Here is a 15,131-nt window from a genome sequence, read left to right on the forward strand (position 1 = left end):
AGGAAGGAACCTTTACTGGGTTCCAAAATCTGTACTTGATTAATTTTTTCAAAAAAAAAAATTAAGAGCTTGCAGTGAGATAATTAAACTTTGAGTTTCTTTATGGAAGCTTTGTCTAAGGAAGTGGTTGTTGCTCCAATAACCAAGAAGGCCTAGTGCCTCGCCACGACCTGGAAGCCGAAATATCGAAATAAAAATGTTTAATTAACCTTCTGATAAAAACATTAATATTAGAATTAAATAATGCTTTGAAAAGTTTTTTAAACATATCCTTAGGAACTCTTTAAATTTTTTTAAAAATTGTTTTCTTGAAATTTTAACTTAGAAAATTTTTTAACACTTAGAATTTTTTTTTCAAACTTCTGTCACTTGCTTGCCCCCGTTTTTTTTGCTGTGATCAAAGGGGGAGAATAAATATAAGTACAAGTTTTAGGGGGAGTTAAATTTTTTTTTTAATTTTAATCTGTTACTTCTCTAAACTGTGTTGCAATTTTATTAATTGTAAGTATATGCTATAACTGTTAGTTTAGTAATTTTCTTAAAATTACGTAGGTCTATTCTTAACCCTAACTTGAACTTGGGTTGATGCACATCAAAAAGGGGGAGATTGTTGGACCCCGTGGTAGTTTTGATGTGATCAACCAAGTTGGTTAGGTCCTGCGTTTTGTCTGACCCCTGTGTCTGAGTGTGCAGGAACTTAGGAGCACAGGAAGTCGAGCGGAAGACGCAGCTAGCGAGAAGGACGACACGGGAGGGGAGCCGACGGGCTCGGTGCGTCCGAAGGACGAGAGAGCTGCGGAAGAGTACTCCGTTGGAGCGAGAAGAACGTGCGCGGCGTTTGAGGGACGAGAAGCCGGACGAAAGCCTGCTCGAGGAGAAGGCCGGGAACTGGGTTCGGGTGAGCCCTATTCCGGATGACCGTAATCACCCAAGAAGTCGAACCGGAGCAAGTCAACTGGAGTTGACTTGTCAACGGTTCGGTCGACCGAACCCCATGATCGGTCGACCGAACCCCAATCCTCAGAAGACCAACCGTTGGTGACACGTCAGAAGCCAAGTCAGCAAGCCAGCCATTGGGGGACTTATCGGTCGACCGAACCCCTTGATCGATCGACCGAACCAACGTTCATCCAGAGACCAAGTCGAGCAGTTTGATCGGGCCAACTCAGCTGGAGACCGTTGGCCGATCGGTCGACCGAACAAAAGGATCAGTCGACCGAACAAAAGGATCGGTCGACCGAACCTAAGCTCGATCCACAGAGACTGCACCTGGACAGAAGACTGGGCAGGTACAGCAGGTTCGGTCAATCGAACCTGGGGATCGGTCGACCGATCCCTCTCGAGTCAAAACCTGATCCCGAAGATCAGGTCATCCGATAAGCTATAGTACCCCTATATAAAGAGGGTCTCGAGCAGCTTTACTAAACAACGAATATGAACGATTTCGAAATACAACACCTGTACTCTCATTTCCTAAGCAACAGTTCTGTGCTCTTCAAGTGTAAAAGGCTACTCCGCCTTCAGAGAAGGAGACTTCTTTTAGTGCACTCTCTTACTGCCTTGGATTAACAACCTTCTTGGTTGTAACCAAGTAAATAGCTGAGTCTTCTATTTATGTTTATTTTAGTTCTGTTGAATTTCATAACTGTTGCTTTATTATTTAAGTTGAAAGCCTTGAGGAGGGTTTAGTTTTTAATCGCAGGCAATTCACCCCCCTCTTGCCGGTCCTCGCTGCACCAACAGACTGAGTATATAACTGCGTGGTTATGTATATTCTAGCCGTGTGGGATGATGTATTTTGTTTGTTGATATATATATATGATTCAGATTGTCACCGGTACAGAGGAGATACTGCCGGATTTTCCTCTAGTAGGGACTCCTCTGGGGCGTGACATCTATGCTATTATGTTTACATTCATTTATATGTCTTTGCATGCTGTATGTTTACATTTCATACTTTAGTATGCAAATATAAGAAAAAAACTTTACTATAAATAAAAGATTTAGTTAGATAGGTTTTTCCCTTTTGGACACATGAATCTGGGAACTAATTAATACATAGTATGATTTGAATGTACTGTGTCTCTCGACTCAGATTTTAACTATTTTAGGTAATGAGAGCAATGAGACAGGAGATATTGACAGGTGATAAGCTCGGGACAATGATAGTATTTAATATTGCTAGTAGTTAATGGTTTAAAGAACTATTTAAGTATCTTAGTTAAATCAAGAGTATGTTATGGTTGTAAGTATAATTGTGATTCAGGACGTCCGTATGTTTAAAAAAAATAGTCAGGGATGTTTTACTTTCTCTCTCCTCATCCTCTCTCATCATGCTTTTTTTTCCTTGTTCTCTTGGGGGCGGTGCGGTGATTATAGTATGAGGTGTTGCCACATGAGGTATTAGAGTTGAAACTCGACGCGTCCGAACATGTCTTCCCCTATGTCTTGACCACTTGCACTAATGCCCAGTAGCCATCCGTGATTTACCTACTCTGTGTTGGCCTATGAACGAGTTGGTGGGGGCATTAGGGGCGAGCAAATCACCTTTTGCCACTTACTTTCTCTTTCCTCAATCTCTCTCATCATACACTCTCTTGTCATTTTCTCTCAGCACACTTTCTCTTTTATCATCCTCTCTTATCACACTTTCTCTCATCACACTTTTTCTATTTTCAATCTCTCCTATCACATTCTCTCTCCTTATTTTCTTTCAGCACACTTTCCCTCTCTTCATTCTCTCTCATCGTTTTTTCTCTTTCTTCAATCTCTCTCATCATACTATCTCTCTCTTTAATATCTCCTATTACACTTTCTCTCTCCTCATTTTTCATTACACTTTCTCTCTCCTCATTCTCTCTCATCGTATGTTTTCTATCTTTTTCTCTCTCATATTTTTTTCACATTCAACTTTCTCTCACATCTAATTTTTTTCTATTATTTTTCTCTAAGGATAAAAAGAAAATATTTACTCCGATAGAACATATTCAACTAATCAAACATTATTTTTAAGAGTGATATTCATGCTCATAACCTTTCCCATTCCACAATACTATCATTCTTATTTCCATTTTGATTCCTAGGAAAAAAAATCAAACGTCACCTAAATTTAGTTTGTAGAATTGTGATTTTATAGAATTAGGTTTGGATCATATCAATCCGAATTCAATCGTCTCAAAAACCTTTTACATTTGAGGATAATAATTAATAATTAATTAATTAATAAATTAATTAGTAATTTAATTATTATTTTAGTATAGTAAGACACAATAATATTTAGATTTTATATTATAAAATAAAAAATATAAATTTTTTAATAATGATGATGATTATGATAATAATAATAATAATAATGTTCACATTCAATTTTAAGAATATTCTATTGGTTCACAATATAACCCAATTTAAAGGCTAACGAAGTAGTTTAGAAACTATTGAATAATTTGATTCAAATATGAAAATAATTTTTTGATTATATAAAATACTAAATAATAGACGTCTAAAAATTCATTATTTTAGGAAAAAATAACACAATATTATTGATAAAAATTAACTAAAAATAACAAAATAAATATTTAAATAATATTAAAACCCTAACTATACAATAACAAAAATAACTTAAATTATAAAATAGTCCAAAAGATAAAAACTAAAATTTTTTTTGAATCTCTTAGAAATTTTAAATGACTTTTTAAATTTAAAACTAGACGGTTACCTATAAACTCATAATTAACTGTAAATATTTGAATTAATTTTGATTTAATATATTATAGATTATATAATTCAATTTGAGTAAAAACTTATGATATCTCAAAACTTCTGTCCCAACAAAGATTGTATCGATCATACTGATTTTATTCTGATTCTATCGATTCTATCAATCTTGTTCTAATTCCATCACAAAAAATGATCATATGCGATCCAGAAGTGATATGATGCTTTTGGATCATAAGATTGATCCTACCATTCGAATGATTTTGTAACTATCAAGACCCTCTATTACATATTTTTCAACCACCGTCAGTTCACCTAGATTTAATGGGATCAATCTAGTCAGATCAATCGATATAATATATATGTATTTTCAAGTATCAAGCTCTTTAAACCCATTAATACTAGAGGTGGCTGATATAGCTTCAAAGAAGTTTCCTTCAGCCACAGTGGCGGATCTAGGGGGGAGCGAGGATGTGCTTGAGCACCCCCTTGCTCCATCAATATGCTGCAGTCCGAGGGGTAATGAGAAGGAAGATAAGCTCCAACTCCCTTCTTTGAGCACCCTCTTCCTTTTTTATCTGGATCCGCCATTGTTCAGCCACTAGGTAAACCGTGTTAAATAATTAATAGCATATGAAGATTAAATGTTCAAAACTTAAAATAACATAACATCAAATATTATATTTAGTCATTAATAATATCTCAAATAACAACAGATAGATTAAAAAAAAAAATTTCAGTTTTTTTAGTTGATATCATTATCAAGCTAATCCCAGTTGGCACCATTATCAAGTTTTTCGAATCGATTAATCTTAAAAATGATGAATTTGATTATGTAAAAAATTCTTATAGACTATCCAAATAAATTGAGAGATATTTATGATAGTCTATCCAAATAGTTCTTTTTCTTAGGGCTATCGAGGAAAAAAAAATCTTATAATTTATTGTATCTAACTCTCGATCGTAAAATTTTATACTTAGACATCTAACTATTGCATCAGCCCCATTTTTTTGAACTTTAAAATTATGATAATGGTTAAGATTTTAGAGGGAAAAAAATTCTTTTAAACTTTAAAATTATGATAATGATTAAGATTTTAGAGGGGAAAAAATTCTTTTAAATTTTATACAACAGGATGAGTTCATTAAAAATGAGTAGGGATAGCACTATAAGTAAGGATTAAGACCCAAAAATAAAGCCAAAATATATTAAGGCAGGTAGAATTTGTGCCTTTCCATTTTGTTCAAACATATTAAAAGTAATTATTTTTTTAAAAAATAATTAATGTTGAGTCTTTGACAAGTTGGACAAAACTTTAATTTGCTTCTTTATTAAGCAATAAATTAAGAAATAGAATAATAATAAAAAATATTTTCAAATGTGTTTATTAATTTTTTCTCAAGTTTATTTTTACCATTTATTATTTATGTCTTTTATTTAGGTTTTTATTGGAAGGCAAATCGTGTTGATATTTTTGTTTGATTAATATCTTTTAAATAAAAGATTATTTTCGATATGGAATCCTAGTCGACTACGCAACGGATCGGGCTACAAGTCAACTCGGGCCGGATTAGTTCGAAATATCCAGCTTGTTGTCCAGATCCAATGGACCTGGGTGCGTGGAACTCGTTGCGATTCTTGATGCCTTTGTTCGGATCAGGTGGTGATTCAACTTAAGCGAGAACATGGCAAAGCGATTGGATGAAGCACACGTGTGATGATCTCCTCACGTGACGCGTTGGAGAAGAAGGTCAACCACGTGTCCTTCACCGAACCCCATCGCATGTCCGTGTTTCATGTTGGTTTGGTGGAGGCGGCGGCAGACGGGTCCGAGGGTTGGGCCGGGCCGGGTGGCGCCCGCTCGATGGCACGCTTGCGCCGTGAGTGACTCCCCCGCCTATTTAACTCCTCCCCCGTCTCCGAATCACGAGATGCTGAGTTCCTTCTGCTTCTGCCGCTCCGCCACTCGACGATTGTCCTATCCTTCTGCCGCTCGCATGGCCGCCGTTTCCACAGCCTCCGAGGCGAAGGAGCCGCAGCAGCCTTCGCCTGTTCTGGTATGATTGAATACTAAATTAGGTTAATTGTGTTCCCGGCTTTAGATTTAGACAGGTTGATCGAGCCTTTTCTTCATTTATGGTTGGGGCATCCTGAATCGACCGTGTTTCCGGGTTGATGTTCGGATTGCTGCCGGATCTGGGTGGAAATGTCTATGGCACTGCCTTTTTGAGTTTTATTCCTCGCCGAAACAAAATTTGGGTTGCAATTTTGATGCTCTGCGGTGAGATTTTGCGACTAGCATATTGGGCATATGAACGTAGAGAACGACGCCGTCTTTACTACTCCATCCATCCTATTCACGCGTGCTACTGTCATCACTCCAACCGGGTGAAGCAAAAGAGACTCATTATTTTCTACTTAATATATTGGAACGTGTTTGAATACGCCTCCAGGCCAGTACCCTTAGACCTACACTCATAGTCCCGACTGTACGCTTCGGACAATGGACTTCGTAGTTGAATGGTTTATCATAATTGATTAATAAACTTCTTGATAGCTGAATCGTTTCTTACATTGTTTCTCCTTCCCCTCTAGTGACCAGTGTTTTTTTTGTCGACGACGATCTTCCGACGCTCAAGTCAGGCAACGAGAAATGAGAGAGGCAACGTAACTGTGGCTACAGTGAGGATTGCGTATACCTTCGTCGATGTCTGGGGGTCCTTATATAGGACCCCGGGGAGGCGCAGACACTCTTCTCGATGCGTGCACGCTTCCCTCAACATACCTTAACGAGCCAATGTCAGAAACGTACCCCTGACGTCATTCCGCAATCGTCCGAGCATATCCTGGATGTGACGGTGGAAGCTTCCACCGTATGATCCTGTGTACGGTTCGGCCGCCAACCTTGCTGCATGTCGGCGGCAGATGTCTCGAGGATGATATTATCCCCTGTCTCCTTTGTCCTCTTGCGCCTCTTGTCTGTTCCAGGGCCGAACGGTTCGGCCGCTCGGCAGACATATCACTTCTGCCCCGGTTGTAGGTATCGGTCCGACTGGGAGGACTCCCGGTCGTATGCTCGGATGAGATTGCTCCTGCTTGTCTTTATTGCCTTGTGCTCCGGCCGAACGGACAGCCCGCTCGGCCATGAAACCTTTTTACCTTGAGCATCGGAAACCCGACCCCTAGTCGGGTTGTCTTTTATTCGGCTCGGGGGATTCTCATTCCGGTCGGTCGGGTCTCAGGGTTGAATCTCTTGACCTTTGACCTCCACGTATCGTTGACCTTCCGCCAACGAGGGTCCCCCATCCTTACCACCGGATCACATGCCTCCCCCTCAAGTCTAGTCGAAGGAGGTGCTAAGTCCGATTGACTGGACTGCCGGTCGGCCGGAGTGACACTACTCTACCGCTTTCTGGAATGTTCCTCCTCACGGCCGCTCGGCCTCTTACTGCTGCTGGCTTTGCTACCGTGTCGACGGTCAACGCTGACGCCCTTCGGATCTCCTCGGAATTCGTGCAAATCCTCTCCATTAAGACCGAGCACGCGCGCTGCACGCCGTAATGATGCTCATTAAATACACCCCTGTGTCATGGCGCCACGTGTCGCCTCCGCTGGAGTCATTGTACGACTCGGCGATGTGTCCGATGGGACATCGGCGGTTTGAAATGAACGGCCCGATGTGGGCCTCGGTTCCTGTGACCTGCATCTGACGGCCGAGGCCGATCGGGCCCGACCTTATAAAGCCTTCGCCTTCTTCCTCCGCCGCACCTTTGCGTTCGCGTGTCCCGCAACCTTCTTTGGTGCTTCAGCGTTCCGGCAACTCCGATTTTCCGTTTTCCGACGATTTCCCACCTCCTTCCTTCGATCCTCAGCTTCTTTGTAAGGTTCTCCCGCCTTTTTTCTCTGTTTCCCTTGTGTTCTTTGTCAAGTTCTTGTCTTCTGGTCGCTGTCCCCTTTATCGTCTTCTTCCTTCTGCCGTGTGCCTTTTTCTCGTTTTTTTGCTTTCTTGCTCGGTCGGACAATGGCCAGTTCTTCCCGTCCCGCAGACCTCACTTTAGGCCCTTGGTATACTACCATGGAGTCTCGTTTCGATCGGCGCGACGCCGAGACCTTGCTTGATGGTTATGATATTCCGTCCGACTTTGAACTCGTTCTACCCTCACCGTCTGCTCGGCCGCACCAACCGCCGCGCGGAGCTATCTGTTTTTTCCGCGACCAATTCACAGTCGGTCTGCGGTTTCCTCTCCACCCCTTCTTCGTCGACGTTTGCAATTTCTTTGGTCTCCCGCTCGCCCAATTAGTTCCCAACACTTTTCGCCTTTTGTGTGGAGTGGTGATATTGTTCAAGATACACCGCATTCCTCTCCGCTCGGAAATTTTTTATTATTTTTATTATCCCAAGCAGTCCGAGCTGGGTACCTATCTATTCCAGGCTCGGCCCGGCCTAGTCTTCTTTGATAAACTTCCCTCCTCCAATAAACACGGGAAGAAGTACTACTTTTATCTTCGTCTCCCCGAGCGGGCTCCCTTCCAAACCAAATGGCAGGTCGGACCGCCTACTTCTCCCGAGCTAAAAGGATTTAAGACCCGACCGGACTATCTCCAGGCCGCGAACATGCTTGCCGGTCTGAAGCTTGATATCAACAAGCTTCTGCCTGAAGGCGTGCTGTATATATTCGGCCTGAGTCCGAGCCGAACTCCACTCCTGAGCAGCTTCGGTAAGAATTTCACTTGGGTATGTACTTTGAGTGCTAATTGATTTTCTTTTTTTTCCTTTGCAGCGAATATCGTCATGGAGTCCGTGATGCTCGGGATTTTGAAGAGAAAAACGGAGGCGCTTGAGGCGGCAGCCGCCAAGGAGATGGAGCAACTGGGCATCACCCCGGTCGGCTCTCACGAGGGTGAGAGCGGGACAAACGCGGAGGAGTCGGCCGCTCATGCCTCCCCCGTGGAGGTGACGGGGGGCGCCACGTCAAACAGGGAACCGACCGTCCAGGAGGAAGGCTCTGATCGAGAATGCGAGCGCCCGCTCAGACAAAAAAAGGCGCCGGACGGAGACGCCGCTGCGATCGGCTACTTCCGTTGTTCATGTGTCCGAGCGGACGGGATCCGATTCTCGTGGGAAAACCCCAATGGTGGAGGCATTATCCTCCGATCGAACTCCGTCTCAACTGAACCCGCCTACCAACCCTATCGAGGCTGTGTCGGTCAACACTCTTGCACTTGCCTCCCGCCGGGTCCAGCGCTCGACCATTTTGTCCAAGTTCTCCACCCCGGCCTCTGATTCCTCTGCGTCTGCTCACACGACTCCCGGCCGGAGCCGCACCATTAGGGTCACCTTGCACCTTCCCACCGAGGAGCTTTTGACCGAGTCTGATCGGCCGACAGCGCCCGAGCATACGATCACCATGAAGGGGCCCCTCGCGAGATGTGGGCCTACGCTCGGGCCCGTGTTGCGATGATTCCGCTCGGCAACCTAGCCAACAGCCAAATGCAACAGGCCACTGGGGTAAGTGTGTTTTCTTCCGAAGTCCTTTACGCCGTCTTTCCGATCGGCTATTAATACTCCTATTTATGTCAGAGATGGGTGGAGGACATCGCTGTCGCCAACCGATTGGCCATGGCGGATGAAGAGTTGAAGAGGCTGAAGAGTTCGGGCGACCCGTCCTCCCAGGGCCCCTCATATGCCGAGCTGCAGAAAGAGCTCAAGAGGACCAAAGATTTGTTGGAGGCCGAGCGAAAGAAGACGGCCGACCAGACGTATACGCTGGCCGAATTCGAAAAACAGGTCAAAACTTTTGACCGGAAAATAAGCCTGGCCACTGATCGGAAGAAGTAGGCTATCGCCGATCTGGATAAGAAAAACGTCGAGGCGTGGGCCCTGGAGCAACAAGTTAAGGAGTTGATGGAGCAGCTGGACGACGAGAAGATGTGCCGCTCGGGGGAGGCGACCAAACACAAGAACGAACTGAACACCCTACAGGAGGCTCTTGAAGCTTCCCGAGCTACCTTTAAGGAGTATTAAGAGGCCGAGCCAGGCCGGGTCACAACCCTGAGACTGCAGCACATCCGCTCGAACGAATTTTCTGAGAAAGTCTGCGAGCGGATGTATACTGCCTTTGAGTTGGCCATTGCCGCCACGACGGACTATCTGAAGTCCAAGGGTCAGCTTCCCGACTCCGCTGCCATCCCGGCTAAAGACTACGTGGCGCTCCTTTCTTCTATCGACGACTTTGAAGGGTCCTGCCCAGGGAGCCTCCAGCTTGCCCACGTTCTCGACCGGCTTCACTTTCTTCCAGGCCCAGTCACCTACCTGGAATGCTCGGGGAATCACGCGGCGGTTGTAGTTCTGCTTCATTCTTTGCCTGTAGGCCATCAGCCGGACGGACGCTTTGGCTCGCTCCTCGTCGATCAAGTCCAATTCTAGCTGCCTCCGCTCGGCATTATCCTCGTCGTAGTTTTGGATCCGGACGGACTCTACGCCGACTTCGACTGAGACGACCGCCTCGCCTCCATACACCAGGTGGAATGGTGTTACTCCCGTTCCCTCCTTAGGGGTCGTGCGGATGGCCCATAAGACTCCCGACAGCTCGTCCACCCAGCTTCCACCCATGTGGTCGAGTCGAGCCCGAAGAATTCGGAGGATCTCCCGGTTGGCTACTTCGGCTTGACCGTTACTTTGGGGATACGCCACAGACGTGAAGTGCTGCTCAATGCCATATCCCTCGCACCATTCCTCGAGCTGCTTTCCGACGAACTGTCGCCCGTTGTCCGACACGAGTCGATGCGGAATACTGAACCGACAAATGATGTGTTGCCAGATGAATTTCTTGACCATCTGTTCGGTTATCTTGGAGTGGCTCTGCTTCCACCCACTTGGAGAAGTAATCGACTGCCACCAATAGGAACCTTCGTTGTCCGGTCGCCATAGGGAAAGGTCCTACGATGTCCATGCCCCACTGGTCGAACGGGCAGGACACTGTGGACGCTTTCATTTCTTCAGTCGGCTTATGAGAGAAACTGTGGTACTTCTGACAAGAAAGGCATGTTGCGACGGTCCGAGCGGCGTCCTCGTGTAGAGTTGGCCAGAAGTATCCGGCCAGCAGGATCTTCCTAACCAAAGAACGGCCGCCCGGATGACCTCCGCAAGATCCTTGGTGTACCTACTGGAGAATGTACTCGGCGTCTTCCGAACCGACACACTTCAGCAGAGGTCGGGAGAACGCCTTTTTGTAAAGCTGATCTCCGATGAGCATGAACCGGCCGGCTCTCCTCCTCAGTAGCTGGGCTTCATCCCGATCGGACGACGTGGCACCTGAGCGCAAAAACTCCATGATGGTTGTTCTCCAATCGCTCGGGAATGTGAGGTCTTCCATCCGGTCCACGTGCGCTACCAAGGATACTTGCTCGATTGGTTGCTGGATGACGACCGGCGATATCGAGCTTGCGAGCTTGGCTAATTCATCTGCCGCCTGGTTCTCCGTTCGGGGTATCTTCTGGACCACCACCTCGGTGAAGCTGGTCTTGAGTTTTTCAAAGGCCTCCGCTTACAACCTGAGTCTTGCATTGTTTATCTCAAAGGCACCCATGAGTTGTTGAGCGGCTAGCTGGGAATCCGAGTGGATCACCACCCGGCTGGCTCCAACATGTCGTGCGACCTACAGTCCGGCTATGAGGGCTTCGTACTCTGCCTCATTATTTGTTGCCCGATAGTCCAGCCGGACGGACAAATGCATCCGCTCTCCCTGAGGCGAAAGTATCAGGATCCCAATTCCGCTTTCGAGCCGAGTGGACGATCCGTCCACATATACTTTCCATGTAGCTTCGGGCTCGGACTTTTGTACCTCCGTCACGAAATCTGCCAAGGACTATGCCTTGATCGCCGGGCGGGGTTGATATTGGATGTCGAATTCGCTTAGCTCCGTCGTCCACTTGATGAGCCGTCCGGATGCTTCAGGGTTTAGGAGTACCCTTCCCAACGGGCTGTTCGTCATCACAATAATGGTGTGCGCCAAAAAGTAAGGGCGCAACCTCCGAGCGGCAAGGACCAAGGCGAAGGCCAACTTCTCGAGACCGGTGTAGCGAGACTTAGCATTCTTTAAGATATGGCTTAAGAAGTACACAGGCTGTTCTTCGTCGTTCGACCTTACTAATGCCGAGCCCACAGCCTGCTCGGTTGAAGATAAATAAATGCAGAGTGGCTCGCCTACGGCCGGTTTTGCCAACATAGGTAAGGAATTCAGGTAAGTCTTCAGTTCCTCGAATGCCCGATCGCACTCCTTGTCCCATTGAAACTTGGTAGCTTTATGCAGAATCTTGAAGAACGGCAGGCTCCGTCGGTGGTCTTAGAGATAAACCTTGACAGCGCCGTTATCCGACCGGTGAGACGCTGTACCTCTCGAAGATTTCTGGGGAGGGGGGGCGGCATGTCTTGCAATGCCTTTATCTTGCTGGGGTTCGCCTCTATGCCCCGCTCGGTCACGATGTAACCCAGGAAGCGTCCGCCTTTTGCTCCGAACAAGCACTTCTGAGGGTTAAGCTTGACTCCGTATCTTCTTAATGTTTGGAAAGTCTCCTCCATATCCGCATAGAGATCTGCCGCCCGGAAGGACTTGATAAGTATGTCATCCACGTACACTTCCAAGTTGCGTCCGATCTGCTCCCTGAATACCTTGTTCATCAGACGCTGGTAGGTAGCTCCTGCATGCTTCAGCTCGAACGGCATTACGTTGTAGCAGTAGGTGCCGTCTGCCGTGACGAAGCTGACCTTCTCCTAGTCTTCTCGGGCGAGCGACACTTGATGGTAGCCTTGGTATGCATCCAACATGCATATCAGCTCGCACCCGGTCATGGAGTCTACCAGTTGATCGATCCGGAGCAGGGGGTAGAAGTCTTTCGGGCATGCCTTGTTCATGTCCCGGAAATCGATGCAGACTCTCCACTTGTTGTCCGGCTTGGGGACCAATACCACATTTGCGAGCCAACTTGAGAATTGCACTTCCCTTATGTGGCCGGCCTCCAGAAGCTTCTCTACCTCTGTCCGGATAATTACATTTTTCTCAGCGCTAAAGTCCCTCTTCCTTTGCTTCACCGGCCGCGCGTCTGGTCGGACGTGAAGCTCGTGCTGCGCTACGCTTGGCGAGACCCCTGACAGCTCATGGGTCGACCAAGCGAAGACGTCGCGGTTTCGCTGGAGGCATTTGATCAGTTTTTCCTTCTGGTTCTCCTCCAAGTCGGATGCTATGTAGGTGGTGGCCTCCGGTCGGGAAGAGTCAATCTGCACCTCCTCCTTTTCTTCGTAAACCAAATAAGGTGGTTTTTCGGTTATAGCATTTACCTCGACTCGTGACACTTTCCGAGCGGACTTGGCTTCGGCTCGGACCATTTCCACATAGCATCTTCGAGCTGCCAGCTGGTCTTCTCGCACCTCCCCTACTTGATCTTCCATCGGGAACTTGATCTTCTGGCAGAAGGTAGAGACGACTACCCGGAACTCGTTGAGAGCCGGTCGCCCCAAGATAACGTTGTACGGAGAAGGAGTATCAACCACGATGAAGCTGGTGGTCCTTGTTCTTCTGAGCGGCTCCTCTCCCAACGAGATAGCCAGCCGGACCTAGCCGACCGGCAATACTTCGTTCCCAGTGAACCTGTAGAGGGGGTTGTCATTGGCAGTAACTCAGCTTGGTCGATTTGCAATTGGTTGAAGGCCTTCTTGAATATTATGTTGACCGAGCTGCCTGTGTCAATGAAAATGCGGTGAATAGTGCAGTTAGCTATTACCTCTCGAATGATCAGGGCGTCATCGTGTGGGACTTCGACCCCCTCGAGGTCCCTAGGCCCGAAGCTGATCTCGGGTTCGCTCGCCTTCTCCTGGCTGCAGCCGACCGCATGTATCCTCAGCTGCCTTGCGTGTGTCTTTCTGGCTCTATTGGAGTCTCCTTCGGTCGGGCCTCCGGCAATGATGTTGATCTCGCCTCGAGATGTGTTGCCTCTATTCTCCTCCTCCCGAGCGGATGGTCGAGGTCGTTCATGCGACGCCCGATGGTGGACTCTGGACTGCTGACGATGTTGCCGCTCGGGGGATCTCCTTTCTATTTTTAGAACGGGGTTCCGTTGTCGATGTCGCCGATCTGGTGAAGGTGATCGGCGACGGTAGCTCTTTGGCGCAGGATGAGTGATGGGAGGGAGGCTCCGACAGTCGCGGGTGTTGTGAGTAGCTGACTGATTGAGTGAACAAAACATCGGGGTCCATACCTACCCCTTGGGCTTGGGCCGATCGGCCGAGACTTGCTGGATGGCGTGCGGCCGAGTGTGCTGATGAGGATGGGCTGCTTCGACTCGCGATCCTCTGGGGGGCTGGTGACTGACGGGCTGCTTCTGCTCGGCGGAGGCTAGTTGGTCCGTCAGGGCTTCTTTTTTTCTCGCCGCCTGGGCTTCCTCCACATTGATGTACTCGTTGGCCTTATGCAACATATGGTCGTAGTCCCGGGGCGGCTTCCGGATGAGCGAGCGGAAGAAATCACCGTCCACGAGCCTTTGCATGAACGCGTTCATCATTGTTTCCGAGGTGACCGTTGGAATGTCCATGGCCACCTGGTTGAAGCGTTGGATGTAAGCTCGGAGCGACTCCCTCGAACCTTGCTTGATGGCGAACAGATTGACGCTGGTCTTCTGGTGGCGCCTGCTGCTCCCAAAATGATGGAGGAACGCCGTTCGGAATTCTTTGAAACTCGTGATAGATCCGTCCGGCAGCCTCCGGAACCACCGATGCGCCGATCCCGAAAGGGTGGTGAGGAACACTCGGCACTTCACACCATCTGTGTATTGATGCAGAGTGGCAGTGCTGTCGAACTTACCCAGATGGTTGTCTGGGTCGGTTGTCCCGTTGTATTCCCCGATCGCAGGGGGCACATAATGCTTCGGCAGTGGATCACGCAGGATGACATCTGAGAACTGCTGGTTGATCCGTTCGGGTGACGCGTCCATTTGGGGCGCTTTTCCTTTTCTGACGTCTCGGACGGGTGCTTCGTCTGATGAAGATCCTTTGTCCTGATTAGCTTGTGCGACCTCCGAGGGCGTCTGGAACAGAGCCCGATTAAAAGGTATCGGGACGGGCGACGCCCCCATCTGGGTGTCGGTCGGTCCCTTATTTTGCCCCCATATTGAGAGCTGCTCCGGCCGCTCTTCGGGTGCCGCTCGGCCCCCCGATGCTGATGTCGCCGATTTTTGCTGCTCGCGCTTGGATGAGTACGTCGAGTTCTTCTGGGGAGAGCGTCACCATGAGTTGGCGTCCAGCTTCTTCCATCGTCTCCGCTCAGATTCAGGTGCGTTCCCACAGACGGCGCCAATTTGATCCTGTCCGAGCACTGAGTCGACGGACGCTGGGGACGTGGCACTCTCCGCTGTCTCCGACTAG

At 47.6% G+C, this 15,131-nt stretch overlaps 1 protein-coding gene across 1 annotated transcript in view; it reads left to right on the plus strand.

Annotated features, from left to right (window-relative positions):
- The first annotated feature begins 5,619 nt into the window (after positions 1-5,619).
- The window catches only part of LOC122051787 (probable N-succinyldiaminopimelate aminotransferase DapC), a 16,848-nt gene continuing 7,336 nt past the window's right edge, over positions 5,620-15,131 (plus strand). Inside the window, exon 1 of the mRNA XM_042613079.1 lies at positions 5,620-5,772. Coding sequence (XP_042469013.1) covers positions 5,647-5,772 — 126 coding nt within the window. The 5' untranslated portion in view covers positions 5,620-5,646. The remainder of the gene's footprint in view (positions 5,773-15,131) is intronic.

The sequence above is a fragment of the Zingiber officinale genome, chromosome 3A (genome assembly GCF_018446385.1).
Source record: "Zingiber officinale cultivar Zhangliang chromosome 3A, Zo_v1.1, whole genome shotgun sequence".
NCBI lineage: Eukaryota > Viridiplantae > Streptophyta > Magnoliopsida > Zingiberales > Zingiberaceae > Zingiber > Zingiber officinale.